Source organism: Puntigrus tetrazona, chromosome 13 (assembly GCF_018831695.1).
Source record: "Puntigrus tetrazona isolate hp1 chromosome 13, ASM1883169v1, whole genome shotgun sequence".
Taxonomy (NCBI): Eukaryota; Metazoa; Chordata; class Actinopteri; order Cypriniformes; family Cyprinidae; genus Puntigrus; species Puntigrus tetrazona.
The window spans coordinates 11,606,412-11,628,303 of record NC_056711.1 but is presented as its reverse complement, the minus strand read 5'-3'; the positions used below and the strand labels follow the sequence as shown (position 1 = coordinate 11,628,303).

The 21,892-nt window shown below is 37.5% G+C and overlaps 1 protein-coding gene across 3 annotated transcripts; it reads right to left on the bottom strand.

Annotated features, from left to right (window-relative positions):
- Positions 1-6,827: 6,827 nt before the first annotated feature.
- ppm1aa (protein phosphatase, Mg2+/Mn2+ dependent, 1Aa) lies at positions 6,828-21,372 on the bottom strand. Of its 3 annotated transcripts, none has more exons than XM_043254806.1 (6): positions 21,030-21,372; positions 18,140-19,011; positions 17,346-17,463; positions 17,138-17,249; positions 15,944-16,001; positions 6,828-7,015 (listed from the first exon to the last, which is right to left on the bottom strand). In XM_043254806.1, exons 2-6 carry the CDS (start codon positions 18,992-18,994, stop codon positions 6,980-6,982), a joined length of 1,179 nt encoding a protein of 392 aa, XP_043110741.1. In that variant the 5' UTR covers positions 18,995-19,011; positions 21,030-21,372; the 3' UTR covers positions 6,828-6,979. The 3 variants fall into 3 exon arrangements, with proteins under 3 accessions (XP_043110741.1, XP_043110742.1, XP_043110743.1); XM_043254807.1 differs by lacking the exon at positions 6,828-7,015 and adding an exon at positions 9,808-13,235; XM_043254808.1 differs by lacking the exon at positions 6,828-7,015 and adding an exon at positions 13,757-15,065 and having other exon boundaries at positions 21,030-21,371.
- Between the last annotated feature and the right edge of the window lie 520 nt (positions 21,373-21,892).

The following is a 21,892-nucleotide window of genomic DNA, read 5'->3' as shown; positions in this document are numbered from 1 at the left end:
CTTCCCGGCTTGCTGAGAAGGGTCTGAGTCTGTGTGTGTGTGTGTATGGGGGGGGTGTTTTGGGGGCTGTCGAGTTCACGGTACTCTACTCCCTATTGACCAGGAAGTCCTTTCTCTGAGCAACGCACAATACCAACAGAGACAAAGCAGCCAGGAAAGAGGACAGTCCCTGAAAAACACTCACACACAGAGTCCCTCACAATCATACACACGCTCTCGCGTAAGAGGCATATCCCAAGGAAACACACGCACAAACACAGCAGACCGCCCCAAAAACACGGGGGCCTCTGCCTTTGTCTGGCAGCCTAATGAAAATGATGTTCTTTTTCTATTTGGAGCTTGTTAAGGCTCACAGACTCTTTCACTTTGCTCCCGCTCTCACTCCACTCCCCCACCTGCCCTACACTACACGGAGGTGAAGGCAAATAGCTACCGCGAAACAGATGAGGACGCTTCCTTATGTATGTGTGTGCGTGTGGGTGATGCTTTTTCAGAATAAAGCGTTCTGGGACAAAAAGGAAATGTACACACACACACACACACACACACACACACATCGAGATCAGCCGAGCGCGTTTGACTGTTCTGAAATCTCAGCACACATAATCGTGTGTACATAAACAGACACTTGAAGAATGTCAACGATAGGCTACTTGTAGTTTCAGAAGCAAGAAATATTTTGAATAGGCTAGTCTATATGATTCACACCTATCGAATAAAAAAATACAAGAGAGTCTCTCAACGAGTCTCTTGAAAATGCGTCCCCTTCCGTTCTGATGAAAGGACAGAGTATAAATAACGTGGAGAGTTCTTACTATTCCTTCCTGTATACAGAGTCAATGCCTTTGCATAGGAATGCCAGTGGCCTGTAGCGGTAACACGTTTTAATAAAGAAGAAAGTCTATCTAGACTCTTAGAAACAAGTAAACCTCTGGAAAAGAATGGCAGACTTTCTGTTTCTCCTAACCTTTCTGACTTAAGTATTCATGCTCTTCGCTGAGGCTTCTGACCTTGACTGTACGCACCAGAATACGGTTTCATTTTAGATTTGCTGTCATTTTGAACAGTGACCTACGCAGATACATACCAGGGAAGTACATAACAGAGACGGCATACACGGCGATGAAAGGAATGTTTCTGAGGTGAAGGCCATTCAGCGTAGAAGCAAAGCTATAAATGACAGTATGGTCAGTTATGGCCCTTTAATAAAGGCTGCTGAAGACATTTTAACAGAGCATGGCTGATGGTTAATTTTTTTTTTATCCATTACATAAAAAAAAAATTCCTTCTGTTTTGGATCCATAACAAATATTTACTACAGTTATTTCTGATATTTCTGTGGCACCTGAATGCTCACAGGGGAGAAAAAAATCTTTATGTTGGGCTCTGCATTGATGATAAGATGATTTTAACGCATTAAGGGTCTAAAATGGGAATACTTTGTTGTTGTTGTTAACTGGTGATTCCAAGGCAGTTTTAAGCCCAAACATTTCCGTCATGTTTATGTTGTTTCAGAGCTTTACTATCAAGTCGGCTTAAGTAGACAGATTAGATCTGAACCTGCTTCGACCTGCTTCTTCAGCACCAACAACACCTGACAGTAAACCTCATGGTAAAATTCAGCAGGGTAAAATAAACCACTGAGTAAAATACATAAGAATAAATAGGCTACATAATGTAAGAATTACATTTCCTCGTTGAATCAAAAAAAAAAACTGTCTGAAACTAGTTGATTTTTGAGTTCTAATAGGCTACAGAAATTGTTTAGACTTGCATACTGTCTTGAGCATGTTGAAGTAATATTCGTAAGAAATGTTACAGCTATTTATCTTTAAAACGTTGTTGCTTTATGAGTCGCGGCTAAACAGAACGTAGATAATTTGGCCAAGATTCGTGTTAAATAATATCTCCATGTTACAGCCTGCATTTAAATCTGCTTGACCTTCTGAGACAAAATATTCTGAACATTACATACAGGCTATGAACAATCAGGCCACATTCAAAGCAAGCTGGGATAATAAAGAAATAAAAAAAAAACATTAATAAGCTAAAGTTAATGTTAAAAACATTAACCTTAACAACGAATAGAAAAAAAAAATCTTCAACGAACCGAAAACAAGAAAAGATTTTTTTTTTTAAGTAGAAAAATGATAGTGTATTAAGCGGCTGCACTGATGGTCTTTTTGAGAGATATGGACATCAAAACTATTAATTAGCATTTTGACACGAACCTCTCATAGCCTAACCGTTTATCATTATTAGCGCTCATTCTGGTGTAAAGCCTGGCCGGGCCTTATAGATCAGCTGAAACGTAGGCTGCACCAACTAAATTAACAGAAGCCTATTTATACGATCAAATGAAACCATTTAACAGACAAATAAAATGATTAAGCGACAACCGTATCTATCTATAACGTTATTTCTTACCTTAACAACAAACCGGGCTCTCGCTCTTCGCACTTTAATACGGAAGGTGCTTTGAACGTGCATGTCTGCTTCACTCAGAATGGTAATTGGAGGCGGTTGAACCGCGAGCCGTAAATCAACAACCTTCAAGTAGAAAAACGTCCTCTTCATAATTGGGCATCGAGCTATTGTGAGCCGCGGGGGTCCGTCGGACCACCCAAAGCAGCGCTTCCTCCCTCCGGGCTGCTGCGGGACAATAGCGGGCCACTCGAACCCGCCACGCACGGGAACACTAGAACGAGGCCTGACAAGAAACAAGAAACGAGAAGTCTTTGCCACTTATTAAAATGTTTCAGCGGGGTCGTGCCGTCCATTCAGAACGTGTCACGAGCGGCGGAGGCGCCTGTTATTATCTCCGTTTAAAACCTAACACGTATTTTTTAGATTTTGGCGAGTGCGGAAAATACAAACAAAACCAACCATTTAACACTTTCTCTTTTTTATTATTATAAACGTCGTGGTTTTTCCAATTTGGTGTTTCTGTAAAAGTCAAGAAAAGTTTTAAAAAATCGAAAAAGGAGACGGGGAAAAAAGAGTAGGCTAATTAAAAAGGTCAGAGAGATTTAAGCTAAAGTATTCAACGCATTTTTAACAAACTTTCATTTTTTGAATCTGGCTTACGAGCTGGTAAAAGGTTTTCAATTGGCAATACATCTTTCTGAGATATTACTTATTTTTCTTAATGAATAATTAACCTGCTCCTTCATGAATATACCAGAAAAATTAAAAACATTCTAAATGAGGTGAGAGCCCCCCCTTCCTCCCAGTAATCCGGCCTCAGCAAACATTCCAAAGTGAAAAGCAAAAGCGCTGCTGTGAATTATTCCCAGCAGGCAAATTAAATCACCTTTTACTATGAGAACATATTCTAAAAATTCACATTTAAAATCGTTGAATTGAAGGTGAAGTTGTGTTCACCTCCTCTTATCTAGCAGTCTTTGCTCTATCAATCTGGATCCATTAAAGTCACAACCCGAAATAATTGCTGCCCAGTTCTATTGAATTAAAATTTCATAGTATTTGCCTGCCGATTAAACCAAAACAACGGGGCTTTTAGAGACGGTTTCAAAAGACATCTCCAGTGCTGAAAAGTATATTTAATAAGGAATCTATTTTAACAATGCAGTTAAATCCATAGGGCCAGGCAAACAGCGCGTCATGTGACTTTAATGAATGGGCGTCCTTCACCTGCATGCTCTGGAAACAGAGATGACAAGTAAAAAGAAAGTCGCAGAGCTTTACAGGTTCATTCCTGCCATGTGACCCGCTGTGTAAAGTTTATGCGAACTGAATGAAAATTATATGAACACGGGAGAAAACTTTGCTAACATATAGGAGGTAAGCTGCTCATCCAAAAGTGGCCCCACGAGCTCACATTCAAAATGACTCAGTGGGGACGGCATTATTACTGGATACTCAAATACATACTCCATGGTTCGCGTGATTTTATACGTGCATGACATGTTTAGGAGCCGTAGATGTTTGCTTTAACAAATAATTTTAGCTGCTATGTGGGAAACTTACTCTGACCGTGGAAAAAAAAAATCTGAAATTATTATTGATAAGCCTACCCATTTTCTTACGCATCTCTCAGTGGTATGTGACGGGTGCTTCTTAAATATATTACATTTGCAGTAGATCACAGGACAACAAACTTACTCACAAGTTTTCCCATCCAGCGGTTACATTTTTTTTGCATTATGCAGAGCAGAGAGGTTAGAAACATTTAATCGAACTTCTGTTAGTTACTAAATGCCTTTAGAAAAAGCATCAGCTAAAAGACTGATTATCATTAATCTAGTTTATTAATATGAGAAACTATCTAATCTAATCTAATCTAAATGGGTCATTTTGCCAGTTTATGTCATGAACATTCTATCTGCGATTCATTTTGTCCATACACTGTCATTCAGCTGTAAATGTTGCCCTCTCTTCTTATTTTTACTTCCTTGCGGTTATTTTCTGAATTACGTCTTTGTGTCTCTGTTGGCTCAAGAACCGTGCCAGGCAGGATGTCTTCACAGTGCAACCATTTACATATTTACCACCAAGCCCTTACGCTCTCGTGTACGACGCCAAATCAACAAGGGTGATTTGCCAAAAGATCTCTCCCTCTATTTCTTTCCTTCCCTCTGCCGCATCCCTTCTTCCAAATGGCAAACCGAAGCCGAAGACATCCCACTGTGCAACTGAAAGACAAACTTAAAGCACCATTGTCGCTGGTCAAAGTGGCACCTGTTCAACAAGGAAAAAAAAAAAGAAGACAGACAGAGAGAAGGAGAGAGAGGGTTAAGCAGTCGCTTACAAAATCCAGGCATACGTATGAATCAAGTCACATCAAAATCATTTAATAACACAGTCTAACAGGATTCGTCTCGCTCATGTTTTGTCTTTACTTTCTTCACTTTCCTACAGCCATCAAGCATGAGATCAACTTTAATCTGCAACTGAGAGCTGATATATGGTTTCTATGTGTGTCTGACTTGAAATGCCATGATGAGGGAACTTCACACCTCAGGGTGTCAGTAACACCGAACAGTGACCTTTACTGAGAATCACATTCACCGTGTGTGTGTGTGTGTGTGTGTGTGTGTGTGCGTACTGTAAAACCAGAATATGTGCAGTTGTTACCTTAGGGATCTCTGTCTACCCAATACGACTCTTAGAATGACATTTGTTTGTGTAATTCAATATAGCCAGGAAAGACACACAATTATACTGTGACAGGACGCTGTTTTTAAATCTTTATTAGGTTGTTTTAAACATTCAGCACCATACAGAAGGAAGAACGTCTAGCAGCTCTGATAAATCAAAGTCAACTTCGGCGATTCTTGATATAAGGGAAAAACAAAGAAAACAAAAATGTATTTTCAGTTTTTTACAACATGTTTAGATGTATTCTGTTGCAATCCTTTTTCTCACAAAGAGCGTTTTTACGCATCATTTAATACGCATCACGTATTTCAGAATAAAATAGTTAAAACTAATAAAATATCATCATAAATATGGATAAACGTAGCATTCGCTTCAATAAATGTAAGATTTGAGGAAATCTTAGACAAAAGCACCACATGTTTCTTGTTAGACATTAATAAAGGAATAGAAAACAGTAGCCATTTTTTAAGGGTAGCAAAATATCAAGGACCTTTTAAGATTAAGGAAATTATTTAAAATCCCAAACAATTATACTTTACAATTTGCACCATATTTAAATAAAATCTACATAAAAACACATCAGATCACGTCACAGTTACTTTTCCTTTTTATCTAATGGTAGGTCAAGTACATTTTGTCCCACGTTTCAAAAATCAGACGCCTTTAAATGAGAATATGACTTATATGAGCAACTGGAACAGTGTGAGTCTCCACCTGCACTTTGAGTTCAGAAAGGAACAAAAAACCTGAATCAACATGACGGCCATCCACTGCTCTAGCTGAGTTATAAAATCACACAGCTGGATCCGTCTGTGGCCAACCTGGTTCGTTGTAAAGTAACTGAATCCCTCCGAGGTAATCAGTACCATCAGCACCAATGAAAAGCTCTCTGAAGAGTTTCACTGTGGGCTGGTCCCTCCAGAAGCCCCACGTCTCTTCTGCGATGATTAGGAACTGTGGTGCCGTGTGCTCTCATTACAACAACACAAAGCAGCATCACAACAAGCGCCTGCTATCAAACTCAGCAGTACTCTGCCCGTTGACCTTGTTTCATTGTCTATGCATCATTGCTCCCAGATTTACGGACGCTTATTGCATCGTCGATGCAATAAGAGGGCTGTCCCACGCTCATTATAAAGAGGATCTTGTGTTTGCATGGGATGCATCATAATATGTGTACTATGTAATATTGTCTGTTATAATTTAGAATGCTTTAATTTACTATTAATTATTTTGTCATGAAGACAAATGATACATACAGTACAGTTAAAAAATTTGGGGTCGGTAAGATTTATTTATTTTTTTAAAAGAAATTAATACTTTTTAATATGCTGTTCTTTTGAACTTTCTATTCATCAAATAAAAAGTTTCCACAAAAATATTAAGCAGGACAACTTTTTTCAACATTAATAATAAAATGAAATGATTCTTGAGCACCAAATAAGGACTAAAACTAAAAAGGTATTTTTAAATTGTAATATTATAACAGTACTTATTTACTGTATTTTTGATCAAATAATTTGACCATATAACAAACGTCTTTTAAAAACATTTAAAAATCTTGCAGACCCCCAAAATTTGATTGTTAGTATATATATCTTCCTGAAAGGAATATTAAACTTATGATTATGATATATTCAGTGATACTATATATATATACTGTATATAAATATATTCAGCAAAATCCAAAAAAATCAACCATCACAGAGACGCAAGACTGCTTGTGCATGTGTGGAATAACAGGATGCTCATTCTGGAGAACTTCTAAATCTATCGTCTCTAAGTAAGCATAAGTCTTAAAAGCGTAAACAGAAAAAGGGAAAGAAGTACGGAGAAAAGGAGAGGACTTGCGCTGCATCTAGCTGAAACCTCTGAAGAAAAGGATGTCTGGATCCTAGAGGAGAAGAATAGAGAGAATTGACTACAGAAATGCACAAGAGCACAACAGAGCATGCTAATGCTTACAATACAAACTCAGCACCCAGTCAAAGCAAATTCATACAAATAAAAAAAAAACCCAGACCTCTACAAAGCAAGTTAAAAACACACCCAAGAGCTTTTAATAAGGTTTGAAGAAAAAGAGCTGATTTAGCTACATTGTTTCACACAGCAGTGCTTCCCCGGTGACTGAGAATGACGGAGAAAGAAAGAGAAACACAATGCATACAGCAAAAGAGAGTGAAGTATGAAAGAATATGAAAGAAGAGACACAAAAGAGAACAGAAGTGTAATAGCAGAGTCAATATTATCTCTGTTATCGGCTGGCTGAGCTGTTTTGTATGTCTGTGATGAATCCGTGCAGCTGCAGCAGAGAGATACAAACACATTGAAAATGTCTCTTTTCAGCATAGCCCTACACTATGATTTTCAGAGAGATTTCCTGGTTTAAAGACACTAGCTGTCTAACATCAGAGCCGCTCTGCAGATTTGATAGATAACTGAGTATGACAGGTATAGACTACTACTTCATCAAGTCGGGGGATTTTAAAGCTTCACGGCACTTGTTTTCAGTCTCCATGCGTCTTTCTGAGCAAACTTGATGTGTTCAGAATGACTTGAAAGTCTGGTAATGTGTGACCATCCACTGTTTAGAGTAAGATGCACAGGTTTTCCTCCGTAACCGCTTAAACGTTAAGCATGTGATTGTTGCAATATGTTTAAAATCCTACTGTAAATACATGAAAACTTATTTTTTGATTAGTAGTATGCACTGCTAAGAACTTTATTTGAACTTTAAAGGTGATTTTCTCGATATTTTGATTTGTTTGCTTCCTCAGATTTTATGGACGCTTATGACCGGTTTTGTAATATGCATATACATATATAAATACATATATAAATGTAAACATACATTTTCATCATTTCAAGTTCTGCCTCTCAAGTAGTTCACATCTGAACATTCTGCACAAACCAGCCCTTAACCCGCTTTCTAGAATCCTGATTTATTAATAAAGTGTCTTAGTTTTATTAAGCTAATTCATTTTGTTAAAACAAATATTACACAATCATATTTGGAAAAAGCAATACGGCACTACAGGCCATGCTGTATTGTTGCTGTACTTGTTCCAAACCTGTATGAAATTCTTCCTTTTACAGAACAGATATTTATGAAGATATTTCAAAGAAATTATAATCCATTTCAATATTGCTGTATTTAATCAGTTCTGGACTGACTTTGGTTTTAATAGCGGCCTTCACTTTCTAGTCACTTCCTTTTATCCAACTCACACTGCCCCCACCTGGCTGCTTACAGACTAAATAGTTCAAAAGTAAAACTTTTCAGATCTATTAAGACAGATTCACCCAAACGTGAATAATAACTACACTTAAAAGTTTGCACGTGAAGGTAAACTCCTGTTTCTTGCTTTTTTCTGAAAAAAAGTCTCTTATAATTAAAAACAATTCAATCTTGAAGTTCTCGCGAATCTTTCCACTAGCAACCCTCGTTTTAATTTACCACAGCAAATTTCTAGATTCCAGCCCTAGATTTTACACAAAAGATGTACATTTGCTTTCCCATTTCAAAAACGTTGTAAAAATTAGACATCAATATTCATATTACAAATTCATCAACATATGAAAGGCAAATGAAAAATCTGTTAAACAGAAACCCATTCATCTCTAAAATTAAAGTGTTTTAGTAACTTCAAGGACACTGTGGTCAGGCTATAACAAATCCTGTAGCTGGCTCCTAATTAGAAAAGGGAAAAATATCACGGTGACTGAAATGCTGTTAGCATTACGACTCATATTTATGGTCTGTTTCTCCAAAATGAAAAAAACAAAAAAAATATATATATATACTTTAAATAAATTGGAGTACTTTTGCCCTCATCTGAAACTAAATTTCACCTGATGTCTTCTTAAACTTGGCACTCTGTTCAGAAACAATGTGCCGAATTCACTGCTAAGCACAAACCTTAGAATATACTGGAGGTCGGTGTAAAGGTTTTGCAAGACAGCAGGGTTTTTAATGTTTTTGCAAGAGGTTCCTGAAGGAGCTGATGCTCATCAAAGCTTGCATTTATTTGATCGAAAATCCAGTAAAAAAAACAATAATTTTGTGAAATGATAACAACTAAGAATAACAGTATATTTGGAAAAACTGTAACTTACTCCTGAGAAAGTGAAGCTCAATTTTCAGCAGCCGTTTCTTCAGTGTTTAATGTCACTTGAGAAACTAATCTAACCTGCCGATTGCGTGCTCAAACATTTCTTGTTATTAATGTTAAAAAGTTGTCCTGCTTAATTTTTTTGAAACCATGCTACATTTCTTTTTTCAGTACCCTATAATAAATACCATTTAAGAATTAATTTTAAATAGCAACAAATATAACATTTTATACAAAATAGCAATAATTATTAATTTTTGATGATGCACCTTTGATGCAGTATTAATTACAGTGCATAATTTACATGTACTGCTTTTCTATTTTGCATATCCTTTCATTGTGTTGTAATTTCATAATATCATAAATACAACAAAAAACAACAGCCCTTCTTGTGAAGGCAACATAAAAACAACTAGACACAATCTTTTTTTTTTTTTTTTTTTTTTTTTTTTCAAATAAAATAGGTTTATTTCCAGTCTGAAAAGATTAAAACAACAAAAATGAACAGTGGAACAGTTAGAGGATGACCAGTGGGTCACAGTGGGTTACAGGGAGGAGAGATTATCCTTGATTATTCACTTCATTTTGTGTACATATTTATAAATGAATACAAATATACATATCAATTGTTTAACAAAAATAGCTTAGCTTATGAGGACAGCAGATGACTGAAATCAGCAAAAATAATCCTGTTGGGGTAGGAGGTGGGATTTCACCAGAGTAAAACACCATATGTGTGTCTATGAGAACGTCTGAGGCCGAACCACTGAATTACACACCGTGCTAGAAAATTTAGTTCCCTTTAGCACAAAACTGGCGTGTTTGCATACAGATCTCTGTAATATACGAGTAAAGCCCAAGGGTTTGGGGTTGGGGGTTTTCAGGAGGCATTAAGGCTGCATTAATCACTTGGTTTATACATCAGAAGGCAGGTCCGGATAAATCTGAAAAGAGCTACCAAGCTAACGCTACCAGAACTAGAGACCACAGAAACAGGATTTCAGAGCATAAACCTAAAATACAGGGGCATCGAAGGGTTTGAGACGTGGGTTAAGCAAAAGATCTACGCGCAATTAACAAATGCGACGGTTCATGTGTCATTTGAATTCCTTGAAAAATGCCCTTGTCAACTTCAGCGACAAGACTTAGTAAAAACACATTCATAAACATCTCTATCGTCTATAACTGGGCTTGTATGCTTCACTGTAAGCCAAAACCTTTCCTCAATTAAAAGACCTGTGCTTATGACCATCTCTCAACAACAACAACAAAAAAAAAAAATCTGGATTTTTGCCCCATCTACAAACCATCTTTAAGTTTTACAAACAAAAAGGAGGATAATCTTTATAACAGCAGTCCACGGAACTCAAAACTGCATGTACAACAAATCGCTCCTTACAAAAAACGAAAACCGAAAATTTGTTAATTTTCTTACAAGTGATTTTTAAGACCGTATAAGACCAAACTGAGGGTTAAGCAAGCCAACAGCATCCTATTAAGAGTCGTCGTTCTTCGTGTCTACATTCCTAAAGTGATTCCACGTAGCTTTGCGGATCCAAAAAAGCTTAAAGACACGTGAACATATGGCCTCTAAGACCATCCTAAAACATCCTGTTAATTTTAGATTCATTTCGTAAATCTTCTATTACACAACATCCCAGCTTCCACTGGGGAGAACACAAAGCTCACCATTCCACGCACGAAAACCATGATCTTTACGCCTGTGTTATAACACAAGGCAAAAGCGTAGAGGATACAGGGAGATTTTTCCGTTTACGTCGGCTAAACACTGTTAGATTGTCATTTTGTTACAATATTAGTTTAATAAATCACCCTGTGAGGTTCGCGAAAAAGACTTATAGTAATCTTTTTACCTACCCTTTTTTCAGTATGCAAATACACGGGATTAGACTAAAAAGCTAACTTATATTCATTAAATGCAAGGGAATTCTTGTTCATATAATCTATTCCATACATAAAATTTAGTTCGGGAGGGTAATGACGAAGGGGGTGATTTTTACTGTGTCACATTTTAGACAATCAGGACAAATGAACAAGAGACAATCTCTCTGAAAAAAAAAAAACAATTAAATTAATTCAGAACTATGTTACATACAGCATTGGGGGGGGTGCAGGAGAATATTAACTAAGAGCATTCGAATGAATGAACGAATGATTCAATCACACACTTTAGCAGCAAACAGTACTCTGTTGCGCTCCCTATTGGTCAGAGGAACACATGCAGGCTCTGGCCTAAACCAGGCCAGCTCACTGCATCACACTGTATTTGTTCTTTGAAAAAAACAAAAAAAAAAAAGAGAGACAGAGAAAGATAGAAATCACCACATCCAACAAAAAAAAGAAACGGATAACATAAATCAACAAGATGAAGCGAATGGTTTAAGTAGAAGAAAAATCCGAGTTGAGTGTTAATCTCAGAAAGCATTCACTCATCACTCTCTCAGCAGTGCAGATGGGTGATCGAGCGCTATAGCTAAAGCCTTATATATTTGTGTCAAAAGCCTAAATATCCCCATTAAAACCCACATCGTTTTAAGCACAATAAACATGCAATCTCACACATCCATTCAGACCATAAGCACTGACAACCAAACACACACACACACACACACACACACACACACGAACGCACTTAATAGGGCCTGTCCCAGTTCTGAGTGCTTCTTAACAATTACTTTTTTCCAGCAAGAGCAGGAGATCTTTTAAAATGCTCCTAGACCAACTTAACCAAAAATACAAAATAAAAAAAATAATTAAAAAAAAAATAATAATAATCAAGAGCTGCAGTAGTGCAGAACACTGTAGAGAAGAGTCCTAGTGTTGATGATAAGAGAGAGAGAATCAGGGTTAGCGCATCAGGTAACAGAATCACACAAAATATGCACGATGGAAATAGTTTGGTGGATCAAACATGCATCCTCACACACACACACACACACACACACACACGCACACACGCACACACGCACACCACAAAGCATTGATTTCTCATAAGACTCACTCATTTTCTCGCACACACAATTTCAGCTTAGTTTAAGTTAAAGCGATTTTCTCAAAAAAATTTAAAAAATAAAAAAGGGGGGAAAATAAAAGACCCACCCCACCAGAAAAACAAAAACAGTAGTACTGAGAGAACATAATGATTACTGTCATCTGTGCTGTGAGATTTACAAAAAAGCTTACTGTACTGTGCTGTGAGCCCATATCATTTACCCGTTTCACTTAAAAAGTAACAATACAAAAAGTGATATTTTGTTTAAAAAAAAAAAAAAAAAAAAAAAAAAAAAAAAAAAAAAGAGAAAAAAAACTGAAAAGGAAAGCACATGAGAGGCAGATGTGTTGGGCTTCAGCAGTTGGAGAAAAAACAAAAGCAGGCAGGGCAATAAAGGTGTGCCTTTTTTCTTTCTTTTTTTTTTTAAACGTAAAACTAAAGCTGCATTTGATACAGGCTTTTCTTTGTACAAGACAATTGCACTTCACAGAAATAAAAGCTGAAATATACAAACACACAAGGAAATGTGAATCAAATTAATTACACCAAAAAAACAAAACAAAAAAAAACAAACAAATGAAATGGGGAAAAAAAAAAAAAAAAAGTGTTGGAATTTTTTTTTGAGAGGGTGACTTTAAGGATAAAAGGATTTGGGGAAAAGAGTGATTCGGGACAGAAGAGTATGCAGAAAATTTCCAGAAGGTACCATTGCCTAGCACTGAGAGGGAACGTTTTATGTGAACAAGGGGAGGGAGCCCTCATTCCCTTCCTCTTCTTCCGCCTCTTCTTCCTCCAAACAGTCCAGAGCAGCTGTGCTGGGCTGTGGTAGGGTTCTTGTGCAGGTTTTGTAGTATTTGAGGGTTCTTGTGCAGGGTTCTGGTGTCGGGTCCTGTAGGAAATGTTGTTGTGCAGGGTTCTGGAGGGTTGTAAACTCTGTGCAGTGTTTAAAGGGGGCGGGGCTACCACATGTCATCCGTGGATGCAGAGTCCTTGAATGGAGAGAGGAGGAGAGCAGCTTGTGAGATTCCACCAAGCTCCAACTGCCAACCACTCAGGAAAAAGCATGTTTGTGTGAGACACGTTATGAAACACAGGTGAAGATAAATCAGGAATGATTCTAGGAAATGTTGATGGAAATGATGGAGGGATCCAAATCTTGGGTTTAAATGGCCAAACTGATACGCTGATTGCAATTGACAGAAATTACAGCACTTGATGCTGCTTGTGTGCCAACAGGCTATTTGGAGATTTTGTGGTGCATCAATCGCTTGGTTAGAGCAGCAAACTCCAGAAACAAAACTGCCGTAAGTTTGAACAGATAGAAGACAGATAAACATGTAGAATGCAGGATTAGTTATTTAAAATTTTAATAATTAAGCCGGTATCTTTGTGATACCAAAAGGTAGGTAATTTTTACATAAATTTAGGACTATAAATTACATGGTTATGATTTTTTAGTTATGATTCTATAAACTACCATTCAAAAGTTTAAAAGGTTTTTTCAAAGACATTGCTTACCAAGGCTGTATTTATTTCATCATTTATTTGATCATTTGAAAATACAGTGAGACAGTAACATTACCACATTATTAAAAATTTAAGACACGTTTTTTATTTTACATTGTTAATTCATTCCTGTGATAGCGATGCTGAATATTCGGCAGCCATTATTCCAATCTTCAGTGTCACATGATCCTTCAGAAATCACTTTAATATGCCGACTTGGATAGTGATAAGAAATGTTTCTTTAGCACCACGTTGACAACAGTTGTAATGCTTAACATTTCTGTGGAAACTATACTTTTGTCAGAAATCTTTGGCTATCAGAAAGTTCCGATGGTCTACATTTATTTTTTAATGTGTTTTTTTTTTTTTTTTAAACAATGAGAATGTCTGTCTTTATTAATTTATTTTAAATCTAGCAGATTCCAAACTTTTGGATGGTAGTGCTTAGGTTTGTAAATACTGCTCTTTATTACTGTTACTTGTGAAGGTTGCTTGCTTGGATTGGGAGGAAAAAAAAAAAAAAAAAAAAAAAAACCATTACACAGCATAGGAAAATAAGCATAAAAGCGATTGAAATATCAGTTTTGGCTATAATCACAGTGGCCTATATTAATTATATATATATATTTGGGTTCAGAGGTTTATTGTGGTTCTATTGTAATAGTTTCCCCAAGTTCAGATTTACTAAAGTATTGGATTAAAAATGCTGTGAGTGTATTCCAATTAAAATTCAAGTCCTGTATTTGGAACACAAGTATTAAAGTCACAACAGAGCGCTGGGTCTATTTTACAACAGTTCATATGGACCCTTTTCATTATTATGTAGAACTGTAAACTGTTTAAAAAAAAAAAAAAAAAAAAAAAAAAAAAGGCTTCCTCAGTAAAAACCTACAGGTTCCTATATGGGTGTACCCAACCCCAGCGATCTATTTAGACTGCTCCTAAAAGCAAAGCACCACCCCAAAAGAAAGAAAAATATCACCAATGTATCAAGCGGCTTAAGCCCATTGTATGAACACCAACCAATCAGAGTTCACACATAACAGGCTGAACTGCCTCTGATAAACATAAATATGACATGAATATGACATGAACAAACTGTTAAATAAATATGAAAGAGGAAAATGACAGACTCAAAATGAATCGCTCCACAGTTATTTTGGGAAGGCTTGAACTGGTTTGTAAAAACACATGTGAACTGGAAGAACAGCCTGAGGTGTGGCAGGTCAAGGTTGGTAGTCATGAAAAGCATCAGAATCAAGTGCTGAGTGCTGAAGTAAAGAGCACCCGAGGTGCCTGATTTTCAGTCAAGTCTATATGAAACAAAAATATACACAATCAGTTTGTTAAAAATAATAAATAAAATCACAAATCACAATGCATATGCCCTAGGGATACCATGTTTGGATCATTTTAAAATTTGATTTGATTTGAGATTTGGAAATAAAGTATGTGCCACTTGGGATATATATAAAAAAAGCTACAATACCAGTCTTTCTATGGCACCGGTAGTACCAAGTGCCAACTCACTTTTGTAAATGACGCTTTAAAATACTACTATCATAAAGAGAAATGACATAACACGGTAAAACTGTAAGCAGCTATGTTTATAAATTTTTTTTATAAAAAGTTTTATTTTTGTTGTTGTCTGTTATTTACTTTGAAGTAACTACTTTAAAAAATGTTTTTTACATGACTATAAGCATACACTTGATTATGTCACTGCTTTAATTGTAAATTATAATATTTTTATTAATGTTTATTCTTTTAAATAAACAGTTTGTTTGAGAATTAGCAAAAATTACCATTACATTTTATGTAATTACGTTTTTTTTCAGCTCAACAGGTAAGCTATAACCATCCAATCAACATTTAATTTAAGAGTTTCACGTTTTTTTGTGTTTTTTTTTAAATATGAAATTGGTTTGCTCAACAGATTTGAGGGGCTCCACCCTGCACTCAACCAAAACGCTTTCCAAAGCACATCTCAGTCTATCCAGCACTGTCAGACGAGAGGGGACAATATGGAATAGGATGGAAAAATGCACAAATGAAAAAAAAAAAACTCTGGAACACTCAAGGTGGCAAATAACAAAATCATGCAATGCAACTTAATTCTGAAACAAAACAAAATAAATCTTGCAAGCAAACATCCCAACATTTATACACACGATCAGGCTGTTGTACTCACTGTATCCTCGTTCCTGTATGGGTTAAGTTTGTTGTATACTGCTTCAATTACACTCCGCCTATGAAAAAAAACATGTATAAACATGCATTAAATAAAAAGTCAAGTAAACATCACCTCTTTAACAAAACCCACTGAGCTGCCTCAGTAAAATCAAAATGAAACTCTGTATGCGATTCTTCAAGCAAAGAAACTAGAAAGCTGTTGGTGCAGACCCAAGTATCTTGCCTTAACTGATATTATATCTTGCCATACTTTTAAATATTATTGTTATTGAAAGGTTCTGTGAGAATTACCCACCAATTGACTGTTTGCAAAGATCCACCCTATTACTATTGCCATGACTGACAAACAATGCAGCGCTCACACTACACACGTTCTCACGCAGTGAAAAAATACTGTGAAAACTGACAACACAACAGAGAAGACAGAACTCAGGACTTTTAAATTGTGTCATTATTAAAGAAATTCAAACTATAAATACCATTTAGTGTCTCTTTAATGTGTCGCGTCAGATGAACAGCAAACCGATCGTCTTTTCATTTTTACATAAAGCAACGAACCATATTATGTTTAATCTACTCTTCTGTCCTATGAAAAAGGATTTAAAAAGCACATGGCGTTGTCCTTTCATTACTTCGCATTAGTATCGCAGTGTCTGTCTTTTTGCAATAAAGGACCTGTAATAGTTTAATGAGTGAGAGGATGATCTGAAGCAACTCGAGGAAAGCTGTTTTGAAAACAGATGAGCACACATTTGCATAAACCGGGGTGAAGTTCAAGGGACTTTGTCCACAGAATAAGTGCACGCTTTAATAACAATTTATTTTTATTATTTAACACCGAATATTTAACTTCAGTGCTGAAATTCATGCATACAGCAAAACAAGTACTTGAGGAATTCCTTCGCTTATTACCATTACTGTGGCAACCAGGAACAGCGTAGCTTGACCCTCTGTGCATTTTTATTCGGTCGATAATTTTTCCCCGTTTAAATATGGATTTCTATGGAGACTGGCTGTAGATGTCGGGCAAAATGGCGGATAGAAGTGGGGGGACATAAGAACAATAAGCGTTCTGATTGGTCAGATCGCCTGTCAATCAAGTTCTTTGCGGACGGTCAATTATTCACAAAATGTTAGACAGACAGATCACTAGATTTTGGAACTTGAAGTAAAGAGATTGTGTGGAACTCACTTGCTGGCCAGCTCTCCTCCAGGTGGTAGATTGGGGATGCTCTCTGATGCTAATGTGCGCATCACATGTACCAGATCGGGCACACCTTCATCCCCCTGCCTCTTCAGGATCTCTGTTATATCAACAACAATTGAAAGCAATCAAGTTTGGCTTGGCTGAATTACTGATTTCATTCAATAGCAGAAGGCTTGTAAAGGTTAGTACATACCTTCTACTCGACTCTCTAGGTATTTATCAAGCTCCGCTTCCCTTTTGACAGCTTCAGGGGAAACCTTCGGTGCACTGACGAAACACACCAACACAACACTCATGTTGTCACGACTTCCCTGTCCAAACACAGAAGAAGGGAGGGGTTCATCCAAATTAATAATTCAATGAAACACTTGAAAAATGGGAGATAAGATTTAGAATTTGAAGAAACTTGTGATCAATACAGCTGGGTCACATATGTCCATTGTATGCTAAAGTAAATAAAGATATAAAAAATGTATACATAATTAAAAACAAAAAAACTTTTCATTACTTATTACAACATTTGTTTGCTTTACATAAAACTTTCTTATAGTTATCTTTAAAAAATATATATATAAAAATATGAAAGTTTGAGGTTGGTAAGATTTTCTTTTATCTAATGCTCATCAAAGGTGAATTTATTTGATCAAAAATACAGTACAAATAGTAATATTCTCAAATACTGACAGTTTAAAATAACTGCTTTCTATTTTAATTATTTATTCCTCTGCTGGTTAAGCTGACTTTTCACCTGCAATTATTCCAGTCTTCAGTGAACATTTTAATGAAGTTTGTTTTTTTCCATGATGCATTGAAGAACAAAGTTCATAAGAACAGAATTTATTTGAAATGTTTTTTTTCCAAATTGCCATTTTTGTAGGAATTTTTTTAATCAAGGCATTGGAAACCGACTGCATAAAACAAGAGTGAGCTCCTTTTTAATAGACAGAGGAATTCTTCTGACTGGCTGGTGAAAGTGTTTCCACTCACCTTATACAAACAGGTATCTACAATTTCATTGCAGACCCTCTCCAGATCATCAGTCACCTCCAGTCGTGAACGAACAAAATCGCACAGCTCCTCGTTGGTCATCACATCCCAAATCCCGTCACACGCAAGAACAATAAACTCATCCTCCAGCTCCGAACGCTCAATAGCATACACCTCAGGCTCCGGCGACACCAGCTGCTCCGTGGGACCCTTACCATGTACACACTTATAGTCAAAGTCCCCCAGAGCCCTGGAGACCGCCAGGGACCCATTGACGCGCTGGATCATCACAGATCCTCCAGCGTTCTGGATCCTCTCCTTCTCCAAGGGGTTGCTGGGTTTGTGGTCCTGTGTGAAGAAGTGCACAGCCCCTCCGCGGCTCAGCAAACCCCGCGAGTCTCCGCAGTTGATAAAGTAGATGTGGCGGGGTGAGATCATCACACCGACGGCAGTCGAGCCGCTGCGGTCAGCACCGCCGTGCTTCTTCTCCGAGATCTGCCGCATGTGATCGTCGATCTGCAGGAAACCAGTACGGATTCCAGATTTCACACTATCCACGCTGGGCTCCACAGCTGGACCTCCTCCTCCGCCTCCACCCTGGAAGTCAGGGTTGCTGGTGATGTGCTCCAGGAGGTGTTCGCAGCAGTAGCGTGCCACCTGTGACCCCGCATGCCCGTCGTAGACAGCGAAGAACGACCAGGGGTCCAAGCCGTTAGGTAGGCCGATGACAGCAGTATGCGCATCCTCCATTTCTACTCGCCAGCCCTGCATGCTGCTCAGGCCGTAGCGCAGGCTGTTGCCTTCACCATGGGCGTTGTGTTTCTCCATCTTTGGCTTATCCAGAAAAGCACCCATCTCTACTGCTTGGGAATCTAGAATAGAAATGTTAGAGAATGATGAATAACAAACACCACTAACAGTGCCAAACTAGTTACTATTCACATCCCAAGGTGGACACATATATGGCCAAATGATTCACTGAAAGATTAATTCTATATAGCGTTGCCATAGCACCACATTTCAACAGTCAACACAAGCAAAATTTTATAATTATCAAATACCTTTAATTTTGATTACCTACCATAATAAGCATTTTTTTTTTTAAATAACTACCACTACTTCAACTACTATTACTAATTATTCACTGTCTTTTTTTAGATAATCAACAAAAATATATGTAATCACAAATCACATTTAAAACTGGATTTGCTATTTTGATTACAAATTAGATTTAAAGTATGCATTGGCATATGTTTAAGACAGGACAATTCACCAATGAAAGACAATTCTGTTTGGTGACAATAGTAATATAGAAATTATATATTTAAACGTTTAAGTAAACGTACATTCTCACCCATTATTTGCACAGTTTAGTAACCCTGTTCAAATGTTAAAACATTAAAATAACTCTGTTCAAGTGTCAAAATAGTGCACAAAATTGCAACAAATCAATGTTTAACAACAACTTTTTAATCTTTGCACAGTGATAAGCAAACAGGCCTACTCATGTTGAGAGTCAAGAAAAAAAATTGTTCTGTATTTTAATGTAAGTTTTCAATGCAAATAATAACTTGAAAAATTGACAATGCCTACTTAGCTTATAATAACAAGAGTTATGAAATGGGAGTAGCAACAGGTCTTTTCTTAATAAACTGCGGTACATTTGAATGAAAAAAAAAACTAAGTAAGCTGAGGACGGACTTGATTATAATCACTGGTTGTTGATTTATGGAGGCAGATCTGAATGCCAGCATGTAGTCAGTTATAAAAAAAAAGGGCAGGGATTGGAGAGGTCTGGCAAATGTCCCCTAATGTTGCCAATCTAGCCATTTTGGAGCTAGATTTAGATACTTCCCCAACCCTTTTGAGACTTTTTCCAAAAGTTTAGAGACAAAAATAGAAACTTCTTGGACAAACCTCATCTAGGTTAATTTTAATTTTATTTCAACTTAAAACCTTTAATGTGAAGTTTCCCACTAACCCAAATCAAGTGTAAACACACAGCAATGGGCCACTATTTAAATGTCTTGAAACCGTAAGTCTTGTCATGCTAGTAGTCACTGGCAAATAAAAGATGGCATACCAACAGGCACAAGAAACAAATGTAAACACACACTATCACAAAGACACATATACAGTGGGTTCCCAGCCATGTATGGTTGTCAGATAACGTTATACACACACGCACACACACAAGTATGCTAAAAATAGACAAGTACAGATGCATTCAGACCATTGTTCACCACTCACATCTATCACTGCGCACTCCAGACACAAAACCAGTGCAATTTATAAAACTCCAGCCTTGGCCCCTGTATAGATTTTACAGGTTAACACTCTACAAATCTGGTCTAGCTGCAGACTCGGTTTACTGCTAGAGTAGACTCACACTTTACAGTGAGATATCAGCAATAAATGTTCTTTGCCCTTGTTAGTGCTGAACAGCAGTGAAATGAAAGTATGCGCGTGCAGACCTGCCGCATGTTCATGCGCCTCTATTCCGCATTACGTCATGGTGTAGCGAGCCTGCTAGCACGCTAGCTTTACGCTAATACTGTCGTTTGGGACCCTTTAGTTTGACTGAAACGTTCAGACGAAGTGAAATAGGCCGGTGGATGTAATCGGGAAAGATAATGAGCTAAGACCCAAGAAGATTCTCACTGCTACGGTTTGAGGTCAGACAATCTAGCAAGCTAAATGCTAACGAGAGGCCAAGTGAAGCATCGAGCTTGGGTTGTCAGATCCGCGGCCCTCAGCGCACCATGCCACGGCCAAAAGCGACAGGTCAGCCCGCCGAGCTCAAACAACACCTGCCTACTCCCTTAGCCTACATGCTAACAGACTAGCTCTGCCATTCGCATAGAGGTATTACAAAAGCACGCAAACTTACCCACTAAAAATAAGTCCTGGAGAGTTCTTCTGCGGAGAAGGTAAAAACCAGATAAAAGAGAAGGACGAAAAGAAAGAGAGATATATAAACCGAGCGCGGCGGTGGTGAGAGAGAGACAGGCTGGCGGATTGTTTTGCTCCGCATTCAGTCTGTAAAAGAGCGGATCACCCTTATCTGTTTAAACCAGGGATGCATAATTCCCATTTATTCTGCGTCCTCAACGTGTAAAGTGGAAAGTGTCGGGTTTGACCGCTATTTTGGTCCGCTGCGTTCGGGACCGAATCTCTGCACACCAGCAGCAGCGCAGGACCCGGATGTGGATTCAGCAGGGCTGCGCACTTAAAAGAATGACATCATCATCATCTCTCCATCAACATCACCCCTCTATCTGTACATCATTCTGTCATCACCATCGCATCCTTCCCTAGCCATCGTTCGTTCATTATCATCCTTCGGTACTTTTACCACTATGCCTCCATCCTGCAAAAACCCCGGACATTTTGTGCACCTGATACGACTGAACAAAAAGCCCCTTTTTAACACAGTTAAATAGATTTCAATATGTTAGGTAGAAAATAAGAAACGAGAACAGATGAGCGGGTCTTAAACTTTATAGTTCAAGCTGCCTAATGCAGTTATTTCAATAATACCCTATGAATAAAACGTCTGTGTGATTTATGTGATTTAACAAATGTCCAAGGTCTCGACATTATTCAGTATTTCTATCTATCTATCTATCTATCTATCTATCTATCTATCTATCTATCTATCTATCTATCTATCTATCTACTGTTGTAGCGGAATATATGGAATATAAAGATCGCATAATATAAGGCCATTGTAGTCTATAGCTTTGTAATATT

Bases quoted from the DNA above. Each gene is read 5' to 3' on its own strand.
- ppm1aa (XM_043254806.1), bottom strand. From the start codon at position 18,994: ATGGGTGCTTTTCTGGATAAGCCAAAGATGGAGAAACACAACGCCCAT. The intron at 17,464-18,139 runs GTGAGTGGAAAC...GTGTTTGGACAG, and splicing joins TAGATACCTGTTTGTATAAG to GGAAGTCGTGACAACATGAG. The intron at 7,016-15,943 runs GTGAGTACAACA...CTTCTCCTCTAG, and splicing joins CATACAGGAACGAGGATACA to GATCCAGACATCCTTTTCTT.